This window comes from Onychostoma macrolepis, chromosome 03 (assembly GCF_012432095.1).
Source record: "Onychostoma macrolepis isolate SWU-2019 chromosome 03, ASM1243209v1, whole genome shotgun sequence".
Lineage (NCBI taxonomy): Eukaryota > Metazoa > Chordata > Actinopteri > Cypriniformes > Cyprinidae > Onychostoma > Onychostoma macrolepis.
This window is the reverse complement of record NC_081157.1, coordinates 34,084,708-34,101,694: the sequence shown is the minus strand read 5'-3', so window position 1 is coordinate 34,101,694 and position 16,987 is coordinate 34,084,708. Positions and strand designations below refer to the sequence as shown.

At 37.5% G+C, this 16,987-nt stretch overlaps 2 gene segments (V, D, J or C); both read right to left on the bottom strand.

Annotated features, from left to right (window-relative positions):
• Window positions 1-11,973: 11,973 nt before the first annotated feature.
• Window positions 11,974-12,687, bottom strand: LOC131537734 (Ig heavy chain V region 914-like). The segment is given in 2 exon segments: window positions 11,974-12,476; window positions 12,560-12,687. Coding segments are annotated over 2 exon segments (372 nt in total).
• Window positions 12,688-16,040: 3,353 nt separating this feature from the next.
• LOC131535093 (Ig heavy chain V region 914-like) lies at window positions 16,041-16,525 on the bottom strand. The segment is given in 2 exon segments: window positions 16,041-16,369; window positions 16,451-16,525. Coding segments are annotated over 2 exon segments (375 nt in total).
• Between the last annotated feature and the right edge of the window lie 462 nt (window positions 16,526-16,987).

Genomic DNA, 16,987 nt, shown 5'->3' with positions numbered 1-16,987 from the left:
GGTGGACACAGTTGCATGGCCACAGACCGCTCCACCGAGGGGATGCCCCTGAGAACCAGCGCGACCCCCACCGGGAAACCACTCGTCCAGCCTCGAAGGATCGGGATGTGGTGGAGGATTCCACACGAGCCCAACATTCTTGGCGGCCCGGGAAAGCATGGCAATCATCTCTGGGTTTGGCTCGGACAACGCTACCACAGCCGAAGGGGTCAACGCAGCTGGGTCATCATCCCCGGAGAGAGAGGGCTCACCCTCCGATGCAACATCTGGTCGTCAGAAGGGGCACCAAAGGAAACGCATGGTACACCCTGCCCAGCAGAGGGCCCAGCGCGCTCCTTTGGCAGCTCCACCATAGTGCGGAGTGCTTGAGGGGTGAGGAGCTCCACTTGGGGAAGCCCTCACCGTGATCCTCAAATCACCTCTGACTCCACCGGATGCAGCGCCACCCCAGGTGCCGGGACGAACGCTGGATCACGGCAGAGGCAGCGGGACTCCCCTCACATGGTTGTCCCCACAAGAAGAACATGAACCATCCACAAAAGCTTCCTCAGTGTGCTGAATGCCCAGACACGTGAGGCAGCGATCGTGACCGTCCTGAGGCACCAGGAAACGACCACACCCAGAAACGCACGGGTGATAAGACATGAAAAAGACATGATCACCCGTGTTACACTTTTAGAGAAATTGCTCTTTTAGTGCTGAAGCACACAGGGGAGCTGGCCACCGCACACTCCTAGTGTCGCTGTCAACAGGAAGACGATCTTTCTCTCCCGTACAGCGTGACCACCGCTGCTACGCCGTAACGCCCGCACTCGTCTCGCAGAACACTCTCTTGTGGAAAGGGAGAGCAGTAGCTTCAACCACTACCGCTCGGCTCCGAAGTGAAAGAATGAATTAATGCGGTGCACCTGCTGCCTCTTATAATCCCGCTGTGATCAGCGGCAACTGGATGCAATAATCGCATGCCAATGTCCATTGGCTTGTTTAGTTACACTCGAAGTGGATTGGTCTCTCTGGCGAGATCCCAATTTCGTCGGTCATCCGAAGTGACTGAAAGAGAACTCAAATTAGCTCTCAAACAACATGCAGCCTTTGTCTGTGCAGTGCAGTTTTCTTTATGAAATATGCTGCAGTTGTCTGCAGGGATGAATATAAATGCATGAACCAAAAGATCAAATCAGAGTACATGCTTTTGCTTGTGAAGAAAGAGGATTTCCATGATGCAAATCTTTCATGAATCCTCTTTATTTATGTATGTGCACATACACAGGCTAATTATGCTGCATATTTAGTGCACGAGCAAAAATTAAACATCATGACTGGGTGGATACTGTTGCTGCTCTTTTTTGCAACACCAAGTATGTTATCAGGAAATACTACAATGCTGTTATTAATTTTCATATTTAACATGGTTTTGAACTCAAATGCTTCTTTCTCCAGGTGAATGCAGTATTGAACTCACTCAGCCAGACTCTAAAAACTAAAGCCTGGCTAACATTTGAGTCTCTCCTATAAGGTCTCAGGCTGTTCACTGTCTACATGTGGCTACTGCACAAACTGGATATGACAAGTTTCTGGAGGACTGGAGTGGATTGGAAGAGTTTGCTGCAGTGGAGACACATACTATAATGAAAGACTATCTTCAGAGACACGTCCAGCAGCACTATGACAATAACAGGCCAAAACAATCAGACTGAAGATACAGCCGAGTATTACTGTGCACGAGAGTCACAGTGGCACAAAACAACAAAAGGCATGCACAAAAATATCCAGAGAGAGAGAAAGACAGCTGTAGGCCGTTATTTGCTTAAGAAAGAAAAGTGTAAAACAAAATCTATAGTACAATATGTACAAAATTAAAAAAAAAAAAATAGTATTTGAAATAACAAATTTCAAGCATTTCATATTGATATGTGGTGTGCCAGATTGCTGTAGCCACCTCAGTATAAACCGCAGCATGGAGCGCGTGTCAGCCGATCATCTCTTAGTCTTTACTACTAGTTATAGCATGAACTCAGATGTTATGCTGAAATATGCAGTGCAGCTTATTGAAATGTATCATCTCTGTTGTAATTTGCCCAATCATTGTTTCGGCACTATATCACCTGAAGTTACATTTACATTCATCAGTGTCCACAGCTCAAAAAAGAACTTCAGGGAAGAGCATATCACATATCACATTTACATTTACATTTAATCATTTAGCAGACGCTTTTATCCAAAGCGACGTACAAATGAGAACAATAGAAGCAATCAGGCCATCGAGAGTGCAGCAGTATACAAGTGCCATGACAAGTCTCAGTTAGGCCAGCACAGTACACGTAGCTAGTATTTTATTTTTTTTTTTATATATATATATTTTTTAAGAATAGGTAGGTGTTAGTATTAGTTGGTCAGGTGCTGGCGGAAAAGATGTGTCTTTAGATGACTTTTGCAAATTGCTAAAGACTCAGCTGTTCAAATTGAGATCGGGAGGTCATTCCACCAGCTGGGTACAGTCCAGGAAAAGGTCCGTGAGAGAGATTTGGTAACTCTTTGTGATGGCACCACAAGGTGTCGTTCACTTGCAGAACGCAAGATTCTGGAGGGTGCATAAATTTGAACTAGTGAGTTTAGATGTATTGGTGCAGCATTAGTTGTTGTCTTGTAGGCAAACATCAGTACCTTGAATTTAATGCGAGCGGCTATTGGTAGCCAGTGTAACCTGATGAAGAGAGGGGTAACGTGAGCTTTCTTTGGTTCATTAAAGACCACTCTGGCTGCTGCATTCTGGATCAGTTGCAGAGGCTTAATAGTACTTGCGGGAAGGTCTGCCAAGAACGCATTACATTAGTCTAGTCTGGAGAGAACAAGAGCTTGGACAAGGAGTTGTGTGGCTTGTTCTGACAGGAAGGGTCTAATCTTCCTGATGTTGTATAAGGCAAATCTGCAGGACCGGGCAGTTGTAGCAATATGGTCTGTGAAGGTTAACTGATCCTCGATCACAACTCCAAGGTTCCTGGCTGTCCTGGAAGGAGTTATGGTTGACGAACCCAGCTTTACAGAGAAGTTCACTGAATATTGTGAATGTATTGTTAAATATGCACTATATTATACATACACCACCCATTTTTTAACTGAACTTAATATTTTAAAAACTTTTATAGACTATTTTCTCAAAAACAAATTTCAGAATAATTTACTTCAATAATAAATTCATTATAATTAGCCTTTATCATTAGAAAATAGACTTTCCATTTTCATTAAAATTAAAATCAAAGCATAAAGGTTCTTTATTGGCATCAGTGGTTCCATGAAGAACCTTCAGATAAAATGATCTTCACACAAAGAAAAAAAAAATGGTTCTTTTAACAAATGTTCACTGAAAGGTTCTTTGGGAAACCAAAAATGGTTCTTGTATGGCATTACAGTGAAAACCCCCTTTACAACCTTTATTTTTTAAGAGTGAGACATTTAAACGTTCTTAATGAATTTTGTTTATTAATTATGGTTTTCACATAATTAAACTAAAGGCAAAACAAAAACTAATGCATGTGATTATGTAGATTTGTTTCATATTTGACCAGTGGGCATGAACCATTTTATTTGATTACTAGGGAGGGTCAAACTGCTTCTTCAATCTGTCCTAAAAACTACACTATGTTCTCTGTAGTTTTAGTCTTGCTTAGTCTAGGTTTTTTCGAACATCATTTTTTAAAATACAATTTTCTTGCAGATTTATATGATGCTTGTTAATAATCACTGAATCTGATTGTCCTTTTGTATTTATTTTATTTTTTCGGAGCATTTTTTCAGTGCACAAGTTTGCAACATTAATGATGCAGGTACACCAGAAACATGCTTATTAAACTACTGCTATTGTTGCTGTCAAATGTTCTTTATCAATACAGTATAACAGTTACATCAAGCCCTCAAAAAGAATTAGAAAATATGGAAAGAAATTATGAAAAATCTATTAATGTCCACTAGAGAAAATGATCTAAACAAAACATGTCATAAAGTTTCTAATGACAGTGTGGCACTCACATAGGTCAAAAGACCCTAAATCACAATTAACTTTAATCCGACTACGCCACCCTGATGGGGCGCCAGGGAAATACTCCCAATAAGGACACAGGTACGTTTTACCACTTGTAGGCAAAGGAATAAAATGTCGTGAGACGTGATCATCAATGCAAAAATACACTTTATTATAACAGCATCAATAAAATTCTCTCTCCCAGGAAACACACCACGAGATTAAGATAATTCTCCAGGGCCAGGCTTAGCGGGAACAGGGCAGGCCGGCTGCAACTCAGGAGGACATCTGAACCCACCTAAATTCACACCACATCAAACCCCTCACACCCACACTGTAAAGGAGATCGTACCCACACAGACGGCACCCTGTGGAGCACACCCCACCGAAGGAAAGCAGCTAGCCTCCCCTGCTCCACACGAGTCCTCACTGGCTCCTGGAGAAAGAAATCAGAAACAAATTACAACAGAACAGTACAAAGAATAAAGAATAAAAAAAATCAGACTAAGTTTACAGACACTGGATGTAATAACTCCCGTACTCCGGCCTCCTAATGGCACAAGATGCAGCAGGAACAGATAGTGCCTGAATGGCACCAGAATTACAAGAGAGTAAATGAAAAGAAAGTTGTAAACTCTTTACAATGACCCAGAACAATACATGACACAAAATAACAAAAATATAAAAGAACAATTATAAAACTGCAAAATAAGTCAAAATAACAAATTAACAAAGTAATTTAACACAGTTGTAAAAGGAACCCAGGATACAAAAAAAAAAAAGAATAAAAAAAGAGAAAAACCACAGCGCAATGAGTAAACAAAAGAAAAACACTTATACTGAAAAACTAAATCAAAATGAAAAAGATAGATGGCCTAGCAAAAGCGCAAAGCTACAGCTATCAGCCCAAACCATGTAGTTATCGCTGCAGCCCGGAGACCTGCAAGTGGGAGGAGCTTACGCCAAGAACAGCAAGTGGGAGGAGCTTATGCCGCAAGTAGGCTGGATTTCATCGTAGTTTAAAATGATATAAATATGACACATTTTCATAATAGTTTAAACTGAAATTCTTAGTTTTGTCATTATTGTGTGTATCCAATACCATTCACTCTCAACATTGAAATCATGTCTTTACACCTTTTGCCATGCTTCGTGACAGTGTCATTCTAAATCCTTTAACTGTAGTAATTTAAGCATATTTCTGGATATTACATTTTACTTGTACAATTCTTCTACAGTAGCCTACCAAGGAACATTAAAATGAGATGCAATTGCACTTAGGAGGTAAACGTGTGATACATAAAGAAAATGTTGAGTACGGTTAAGAAAATGTAGTTACCATTTGCCTGTACTGCATATTTTTTTAAATCAAATTACAGCAAATGACAGACTAATGTTCTTCAGAACATGTTACACAAATCAATGTATTATTTTGAAATCTCAGGGTGGGTAAATGATTTTATTTCTGATGAATCAAATTATGTACAATCATTCATTCAGCACAATAGACTTGAATGCAGTGGACACTGCAAAATGCCAGATGCATTGCTTCAGAGTAAATTCCACGGAGCTCGCCTCGCTTGCCCTTCCCAACATAACCTGGTGGATACACAAGAAGCACAATGAGCATTAGCATTAACCCAAATTTAAAACATTCTCCCCATGCCATCCAATATGCATGACTTTATTCTCTTGTTGAACATGTACAAACATTTCAAGAATAATTTCTCAGCTCTAGGTCTATGCTATGCAAGTAAATGGTGTCCAGAAATGTTAAGGGACGACATTAGACATTAAGTAAATTAGACTTTATTACTATTTTTAAATGAAGTATTTCTTTTAAAAATCACTGGATGAAATGCTAGTTTATTCACCATTAATTTACACAAAACTGATTATTGATTATTACTAGTATTAATTTTTTTTTTTTTTAATTTAAACCATGTTTTAATTATATTACATTGTGGATTAGGAGGTTAGGAGATGTGTTCTAATACTTTTGAAAATGTACCCTATTCTTTAGAAAATTACACTGTAAAAAGTGAACAGTTGGATCAACAAAAAAAAAAAAAAAACTTGGTAAAACTTAAATTGGTAAGACCTAAAAAAGTTTTCAACTTAATTCATTACCTTTATTTGTAATTAAGTTGAAAAATAAATAAATAATAATGTCAGTTTGTCTGTTGGGGAACCATCAAAATAAAGTGTTAGCATATATTTAGCAGACATACTACTAATACTCCAATGACTGCTAGTTGACATGCAGTTGCAGAGTTACTTAACAGCTGTCTAAAGGGTACCACCAAAATAATCAAACTGATATTAAAATAAAAATAGTTTAAAGCAAATCTGATCTGATATCTGATCTTATGGCAGTTTGAGAGAAAAAAATTATAACTATTATTATTATTACTATAATTATAAGTGGTCATTGATGGCTTAGCATAAGAAAGGTGGCAATATATTATAATACATTATAACTAGAAATATAATCCATTGTAACTTAAGTGGATGCAATGTGTTCACTGTGTTATAAATCATCATACTCTTAAAAGCTATAACCACTAATAAGTAAATATTATAATACATTAAAACTGTTCTTATGAATATTCATAAGATGATATAACATATTATAAGGCTATTTATAATGCATTGTGCATTCATTATAATGCCTTAAAATACCCTTATAATGTATTATAAATATGGGCTTCATAGAAAGTGTTTCAACGTTACAATGCCATGCAATTACATTACCTGCTTATGGTCTGTATCCATAACCTGGAGAGCAAATTAGTTGTTTGTAGAAAAAAAAAAGAGATATTGTCAGGTGTGTGGTACTAAGAAAACGTTGTACAAAATTAAGCCACCAAGAAAATGCACTTTTCACAGCTTGTAATACTTTTTACAAAACAAAACAAACAACAAAATTGTACATCACGCTTACCTCTTCCACTCATCTACCGTGCCGCCGCTGAAAGTAGGGATGGCTGACGCGAAACTGACGTTTCGACACGGTGTCGAGATCCCGAAGCGCAGATGTTTCGAAGCACTGCTCCGAAGCATGATTCGAAACACCCATGTCACGTGACTAATGCCGAGTTCACACTGCACGATTTTAGCCCGATTTTTCACTCGCCGACAGGTTTTGATAAATCGCCGACAAATGCCCGACATCGGAGGCAAATCGGAGCTCGTTCACGCGAGTGACAATCGCGCAGTGTGAATTATCAACGACGCGATCTGAGAGAATCGCCGACATGTCGCCGACGCCCGCGAAATATTTGGCATGCTAAATATCTGGAGCTGTCGGCGATTCACAATCACGCTGTGTGCAATGATTTCTGACTGAAAACTACATCACGATGACCTTCAGCCAATGAGAGACAAAGATACAGGGCAGAGGGAAGTTCAGTGAGGAGTTATAGACCATATCAGTATTTTAATATGCACAATTATATCATACAGAAACGAGCACAAACGCTTGACCAGCCGCAACATCAGTATAACAGTTACTGCAAATTATTATTTACCACTCTTTGCAGAACACAATCCCTGCATCTCCCTCCTGCATAATCTTAATACTTCCAGTACAGTCTCGCTCGAGAACAACGGTCTGACACATGCAGGTTCTCGCGTTATTTCCTTATCACTTCTCGCGTGTGTTTTGTTGTGAAACGTGGTTTGTGGATCAGACAGAGTTGTCGGCGATTCTTCCTGTTGTGAAATCGTGCAATGTGAAAGCCCCTATCGCGATCCATCGTTCAATGTGAACACAGCAGCGACTGAATGCTACCCCAGATAGTCACGCAGTGTGAAAACAACAGCAATCCGACGAGTTTGAAAATCGTGCAGTGTGAACTCGGCATAACAGAAGTTGTAAAATAGTTACCTTATATTAATTCTGCTTTGGTGCTGCAAGGATAAAAAGCCAAGGTAACAGATCTTCTCATCTGAGATGCCTCAGCGGTAGGGGTGTGCGATATATAGTCTGCGATAATATCGCAATTGTTGTCGATGTGCGATTTGACATGATCGAGTATTTTGCAAAAACCATTCAAAACACCCCTACAGAGTGAAGTCTAGACTAGTGAGTGAGCATTTAGAGTGCATTCTTTCACTGCATGATTCAGTCTATTAAAATGCATTTAGAATGATCACAAATTCAAGACATGGGGGCAGAAAATGTATATATTTATACCACTTCATATAGTTAATCAATTTCACAAGAAGAGTGCCATTTTTCTCCAAAAATTACCAAGATTACAAATGTGATATTGAATTTTACAACAGCTCAATAAACAAAAAGTTAATTAAGAGACTTACGTTTTAGACTATATTGCCTGTTTTTGCTCTATTTCGCCAACAAAAATAATTCCAAACACAGCCACAGCGTTGTTTTGCGTCTCTGAGCAACATGACGGTGTTTCGTTCCTGAATGAATCAACTGTTTAAATGATTCGGTTCAATCGCAATGACTCACTTATAACAGTGATTTGCTGCCACCTATTGGCGCATTTAATTTCACATTTCGATTTTTTTTTTCATGTCTTAATTCATTACAAATATCAGTATTTAACGTTTTATTTTTAATATATCAAAACATTATTTATGCATTTGTAATCGCAGTTAAATGCATTCATGTCTTGCATTAAACAGTGTGTAAATACATCTAAATGCCACTTCAGATGCAGCTTCTGAGCTGATTTGATTTGCTTTGCTTGGTATCAGCCCAAATGTCTTATTATTCTAATTCACTGATTAAATGTAAGAATTTTACTCAAAAGATAATGGGCAATTATAATTATAACTTGAGTTTATTAAATTCATAAACATAAACATAAACAAACGATATCTTCTCTATTTCCAGTTTGTAGCGTGGATCATTCATTGCAACATTTAATCTGATTCTCATGTTTAAGAATCTGTTATCTTGAAAAATAACGGTTTCACTTTATTTTGATGGTCGCTTTAACACATTCTATTGACTATAAGTAATGTTGCATCTACATTTCTACTAACTCTCATTAGAGTGTTAGTAGTGTATTAGTTGACTGGTAGGGTTAGGGTTAGATTAAGTTGACACGTTCTTGCAAAGTTACTTATAATATCTGTTGGGAGAGCAACACAATAAGGAGCTAGTAGATATGAAGCAGACAGTCTACTAATACTCTAATGAGAGTTTGTTGACATGTAGTTGCAACATTACTTAGTGTCAACAGAATGTTCAAAAGGGACCATCAAAATAAAGTGTTACCAAAATAACTTATGCTACTACTGCCCACTGACTTGGTTTTAATCCTATATTATTATCCAATTTATGAGCCTTAAAACATCTTAAAATGCACACATGTAAGTCAAAATCTAAATTTTCTCGGGGGTGCATGCCCCCGAACCCCCCTACCAATCTCAATTTTGTGACCAGGATATTTATAAAATCCTGCATATGGCCCTGCGTTCGATGATGATGTATTGATCTCCCGTGGCCTCCTGGGATTGACTTCATACTTCGCTTCTGTACTCAGTGGCTGCGTCCGAAACTGCCTACTTCTCTACTATATAGTAGGCGAAAAGCACAACCCATTCTCACACCCAACTCGTCACATATTGAAGCTTGGTCAGGACCACTTGGCGTCGCTTTTTGACGCTAAAGGTACCCCTTAGCGTCATTTTTCGACTTGCAGGGTCCTCCGTTGCTTTAAATAGGAAACCCTTAGCGTCAATATGCCGACGCCAAAATGGGAATTTTATCGTCATAATTAAATTATATATTGGGTAATAACATTGCCATTATTGCATATATGTTGGGGTGTGATTTTTCAATGTAAACAGCCACAACAGTTTTATTTATATTACAATATTTACACATTTGTGAGCACATAACCCAACCCCTGCCCCTAAACCTACCATTTGTCAATAAAACACAAGATATAACAGGCAGATACAACTACCGTCATAATTTATTTAAAAAATATGAATATTCCAAGTCTTCCGAGGCAAAACATTTGATTTGTGAGAGGAATAAACGCGATCGCCGTCTCTGTCCGCCGTTAAGCTCAGCCTGTGTGCTGCAGTCTGTGAGCGAATTAAAAAAATGCCGCCAGAAGAAGCCTTATGTCAGCCTTGGTTGTGAAATACTATTGGTTCTTGTGTGTCTCGTGACCGATTGCGTCATGCTGTTCTGACAGGCTATTGGCTCTTCTGTGTCTCGTGACCAATTGCGTCATGCTACGGGACTGGAGTATCTTTTGAATGAGATGTGAGCGCGTTAACAAAGCGGGATCATTTTCAGCGATTAAAACCTTGTTTTGCTCTCTTCTTCTCACAAAGACTTCGTATGGCTTCAGAAGACTTGGAATGCAACATGACTTGTTTGTAATGCTTTTATACTGCTTGTTTATGGTCAGTTTTTGCAATAAATACCTGTGACTGCACTTATATTTGCCTGTTATATGTTGTTCAGAAGTGGGTAGGTTTAGGGTAGGGGTGGGGTTAGGTGCTCCAATAAAAGTATAAATGTATATAAAATGATTTATAATTTTTTTACAAATGCATGCAAACCATTAAACTAAGACAAACAACTGAAAACAACGGAGGATAACGTGTTGTCATTTTCCATAAGCGTCTTGACCTGATGCATAAAGCAAGTAACTGAAAGCAATGGAGATCCTATTTTGTCATATAATGACGCCTAGGGGCACCTTTGGCGTCTTCATAGTGACGCGAAAGGAGTTTGACCATGCTTCAGTTTTTGACGCCTTGGGAGTGAGAATGGGTTGGAAAAGCAGTAGGCGAGCGAAGAATGTCCGAAAACTCAGTATTCATAAAAGAGTAGTCGAGAAGTTCCCGGATGTCCTACTGCTTCTGCCCAGATTCTTGAGTGCTCATAGATGGAAATGATTCGGTTCAATTGCAATGACTCACTTATTAAGTGAATTACTGCCACCTACTGGCGGTTTTAATTTCACATTTAAAGTATCTTCATTTTTAAATTAATTTCAAACATCAGTTTTCTACGTTTTATGTTTCAAATATCAAAACATTATTTATGCATTTGTACCTGCAGGTTAGCGTTCTATGTCCCTCTGAGCTGCATTAAACAGTGTGTGAATACATTTAAATGCCACTTCAGGTGCATTGCAAAGATACATTTTGTTGATACTGATTTCATTTGCTTGGTAACAGCCCAAATGCAAGAATTGGACTCAAAAGATGATGCACACTTTTAGAAAAAATGGCTTAAAGGTAAAAAAAAAATACCCATAAAAAAGATAAATTTCTATCACTGCTGTGAACTGACCACACAGAATATGAAGAATATCAAAAAAATTCAGGAGTCAGCTGTCCACGGCAATCTTTAAGATACCAGCACAATAACACACTCAGAAAAATATCATCTAATTATCATTATCGACAAAATCCCAGAAAAAAATCAAGATATAATTTTTTGTCAATATCGCACACCCCTAATTCATGTTATTTCATTTATATAATAATTTTATTGATAATAATTGTTGAAATCAATATAATAATTCATACTTTTGACTTATCCATTTTCATAAAAATGGTTTAAAGGCTAAAATGTAAAATTTATAATTTTATAAAAGTTTTTGTGAAAGCTTGAATCTGAATTGTAAATTATGCTTTTTACAGTCATTTTACAGTTTAATATGGTACTATAGACATTGCCCTACCCCGCTTATACGTATTCATTTTATTTGTGCAGGTCTTAAAAAAGGTCTTAAAAAGTCTTAAATTTGAGCTTAAAAATCCTGCAGAAACCCTGTGTACGTAAAAAATAGTTGCCACTGTGCAACCCCAGTGCTGGGACACATTCACTCACCCATTCACACACACACACACACTCACACATTCATTTGGTCACACTAAATGTGTTATTAATGATTAGTTATTCTTGTTTCCAGAGTAATAGTAGCTGAAGTGTTTCTGTTCTACTCATTTGTCCTGCATTTCTTCCTGCATAGTTACCTGATGGACCATTATTTTAAAATGCTACCAAAGAACTGCTTAAGTGTTTTGAATAACATCTAAAAACAAGTAATATTTTATATTTTGGGGATGTTTGCAGTAGAACTGCTTTTGTGATGTGATGCATGAATAGTTTTTGCTCAGCCCTGCAGTCTTTTGTGTAACTGTGAGTCTCTAGCACAGTAATAAACAGCTGTGTCTTCAGTCTTCAGGCTTTTCACCTCTAAATACAGCATGTTTTTGCTGGTGTCTTTGGTGATGGAGAACTGGCCCTGTAGAGACTGAGCATAATATGCACTTGAGCCACCGTCTATAAATCCAATCCACTCCAGTCCTTTCCCTGGTTTCTGACGGATCCAGTGCATCCAGTAGCTGCTCATTGAGAATCCAGACACAGTGCAGGACAGAGTCACTGAGTCTCCAGGCTTTTTCACCACAGAATCTGAGGAGGTCAAAGACTGACCACTAACAGCTGAAAAACATGGAACAAATAATGTTAGATGATTTAGAACAACGAAATTACAAAATAATACAGAACAAATGGGAGTTTCTCACATGAAATAATCATCAGTAGGAGTCCATACAGCATCTCCATCACCTCAGTAAAACAGTTATAGGGTACACTGCAGCTGTATTAGTCACTGAACACATGCACTGACTGAAAGTTCAGCTTTTATCAGTTTTTCAGGAGTCTGGGAGACACTTACCCTTCCCATAAAATCATTTGCATCTGAGTGTTATTATACAAAAGACAAAGGAAACCTCCACTCATATTTTAATATTACGTAATCTATATTTACATTGTTCAGGCACATGCAGAGGGAGGTGCTTTAGTGTTCAAACCCCTGCCCTTTTTCCAAAATTAACCATCCCTCTCTCACCAATTATCATCAATAATATTGTGGTCATGTCAGCCTTGTGTTGTGTGTTGTGTGTTTCCCGCCCTTGTGTTTCTATATTTGGTCATGTTCCTGTCCTTGTTCAGTGTGATTATTAGTTAATTCAGTTCAGCTGTGTGTGTTTATTAGCCGGTGTATTTAGTTCCTGCCTGTTCAGTTCTTTTCGTCTGGTCTACTCGTTACTCCTGGTGTTCCTGTGTGTCTGCCCTGCCTTGTCTGGATTAAAGACTGTTTCATTTGAGTTTCCTCCTCGTCTCATGTTCCTCGTTCCTCTCCGCCGTGTGCACCGTGACAGGTCAATAAAACAAAATGCATTTTAATTATAATTATTATGACAACACATATAAAACAGTAACAAATGGCTCAAAACTCGGAAAATACCTGTTTATTTTTACTTATATCTGTCAGTCTGAGACGTTGTTGCCATTGCGATAAATCTGTTGAAAACTACGTAACTGTTGTTGTTGTTTTTTTGGAAATTGCCAAAATAGAAGTTACCACATTGATTGTTCTGCTTATTGATACACCATTTACTGCTTGATAACACTGTCATTGTTGGTTAAATGAAGCCCAAGTGCCACCAACAGGCCTATTATGTGACATGATGTGAGCAGTTCAAGAACACGCAAAGGACATTATTTTTATATTCATATGTATATATAATTTTACTATAACAATTGATGTCTCTTTTTTTTACATTTGAGCCCCTGCTCCGGAACTATTTACACATCCCTGTGTTTATTCTGTAATGTCTTTCATGGTTTGTTATTTAATATCGACCCAACGTGATAAAGTGGGGCCTGAGGTTGGTTAAAAGACTAATTATTAATGGACATTCACCAGCATTGTTCAGTCATTTTCAGCAATCAGTTTTAGCTCAGCAGGAAGTGTTTGTTTGGTTGTTTGTTTTAATTATTATTACTATTATTATTATTAGTTTATTGCATTTTCTCTTTCCTGGTGAATGTCATTGACTGGTATCAGTCTCATTTTTGGGGTGAAAGGATCAACTATACGATCTGGTTGTGATCTGCCTCGTAGGCTGCTTGTGCAGCTTGTCAGAAAGTATTTGAGAGTCACCGGATTTAACTACACTTGTTGCATCATAGTATGGTCATGATTAATAGTTTAATTATTCTATAAATCATATCACTACTTTTTTTTTTTTTAAATGACCTCCATTGTGACAGTACCCATGTAGAGTTAATGAAGTTATGTAGTAGAAATGCTATTAGAAAAAACACCTAGTCCATTATTACTATAAGATAAATGAAAAATACTGAATATTATAAAATGTACAGGTACTTCATACTGAAACATGGGTTACTGTAGAAAACAGACTAGTCTGTATAGATTTACTGAAAACCAAGTGTGAAATGAATAATGAAAGTTTTATAATTAAGTTTTTATTAACATATTTTTTGCATTTATTTAAAACAGCTCAGATGGGCCTTATGTTACCGTAGAGCTTACATAACTCAAACATGTCCACCCCATTTCCCATGATGAGTTTTTGAACAGCTGCTTGTATTAGTGCTTTCACGGTGTGTCTCTTGCACAGTAATACACTGCAGTGTCTTCAGTCTTCAGCTGATTCATATGCAGATAGAGATTAGAGCTGTCCTTAGATGCTGTGAATCTGCCCTGCACTGACTGAGCTGAGCTCTTGTAAGAATCTGAATGATAATAAATAATCCATTCAAGTCCTTTTCCAGGTGCCTGACGTATCCAGTGCATGTTAGTGCCACTAACAGAAAACCCACTGCAGGCACAGGTCAGTTTGTAGGAAGCACCTGGAGCCACAACTACTGACTGTTCAGACTGTGTGAGCACAACCTGACAGTCAATACCTGTGGATAAACAACATTTAGAATTATGAATATGAATATTTACACTAAAAACAGTTTGTTTTGTCCGGGGGATTTACTTACAAGACACAGCAGCCAGCAACAGCAAGAGAAATGAAGTGAACATGGTTTATATGAATGCTGAACTGGTGGTGAGTCCTCCACTCAACAGTGTAGCTGTTTAAATATGAAACAGACATCAGTTCATTTGCATCGAAACCCTGAATTGTGGAATCACTGGAGCTTGAGACTATTGAGGTTCATTGTATGGACAATAGTATCACCTATCTTGATATGGAAATAATATTGTATTTCGGTGAATAAATGTGATTATTTTTCACAGCAGGCATGTGCGTGTAACCCATCAGTTCCATCAAACAGATGTGACATTGTGTTTTGTTCATGAGAAAGAGGGTAAATAACATTGGTAAAGCTGCAGAGCTGAAATGAGTTGTAGTAAACACAGATCAGCACTTTTCCAATATCAGGTTGTGGTTGTTGATGCACTTTTTGTTGCAAAACCATGCTGATCCTGGTTAATAAATACATAATTCAAATATTGAAAAATATGTGACAATTTACTTGTATATCATAATTTATGTAATTTTATATTCAGCAACACAATAATATAGATGTACATGTAATAAAATTTAGTACTGTGCATGTATAAATATTTTTAAACTGATTAATACTATATATATATTAACATGTATATGTACATATACATACAAATATTGTCCTTTGTCTTTTCTGTCTATTGTGTATTTACAATGTAAAAAAAGCCTGATAAAAGTTTATGAATGTGTTCAGCTTTAAACCCTTTCAAGCATTAACTCATGGAGGATTAATACACAAATTAATTGTTTCAATAAAGCTATTACATATAAAAATGTAGTGCAGTTTTTGTCTTCATTGCGATGTAATATGTATCTATATATAGCCATATAGTGCATACTGCAGTGTATTGAAAAATAGAGAATAAAGAAATGTGTTATTTAAAATACATTGCATTACATTTTCTGATATATTCCCATACATTTTGTTTCATAATGTTATATATGGCAACTACAGGTTTTGTATCTTGCCGATTGATTAGCCCTCCAGGATTTGAATCTATGATCTTTATGATGTACGTTAATTAATTCAGACCTTTAGTCACTCATTTATTTGAGAAGCTGGTAATGAGAAAGTTTTTAAATGTTTCAAGTACATTTATAAACAAGTATAATTTGTTGAATTGTGGGGAAGTTTGCAATTGCTTCAGTGATCTGATGCATGAATAGTTTTTGTTCAGCCCAGCAGTCTTTCATGTAACTGTGAGTCTCTAGCACAGTAATAAACAGCTGTGTCTTCAGTTTTCAGGCTTTTCACCTCTAAATACAGCATGTTTTTGCTGGTGTCTGTGGTGATGGAGAACTGGCCCTGTAGAGACTGAGCATAATAAACAGTTGAGCCAGCTATACTCCCAATCCACTCCAGTGCTTTCCCTGGTTTCTGACGGATCCAGCCCATCCAGTAGCTGCTCACTGAGAAACCAGACACAGTGCAGGACAGAGTCACTGAGTCTCCAGGCTTTTTCACCACAGAATCTGAGGAGGTCAAAGACTGACCACTAACAGCTGAAAAACATGGAACAAATAATGTTAGATGATATAGAAAAATGAAGTGACAACAATCTGGAGAAATGAAATCATTCTCACCTGACATAGTCATCAGCAGAACTCCATACTGTAACATTTCCATCATCACCGTAAAACTGTCAAAGGAAAAGAAACTGCACTGCAGCAGAACACAAACACTGACTGAGGATCCAGTTTATAACACAGTCCTTTGAGAGTTTGAGTGACACTGATCCTCCCGACTAAATCATGACATTTGCATACACTGTATCTGCCCTACAAAGACAAAAAAATTGTCTTTGTGGTAAGTATGGAAACACTGGAACTGGGAAAATTAATTAAATATGTTTTTATTACATTCTGATTGATTTGAAGCAATATTCACACCTTATTGTCTTTGAATCTGAATATTTACATTTCTCAGCAATGTTTTTTTTTTATTATTATTATTATTACTAAAGATAGTGGATATTTCAGTCTGTATATTGTATTATTGATGTGTGTGGAGTAAGTGTTGTATGTTTTTATGATTGGTGTTTTCTAGTTGTGATAGCTGAGAGTCTGTGGACAGCTGTTGCTGATAGACTGATGCTTTGATGTGGCATTATGAGGCCCGGC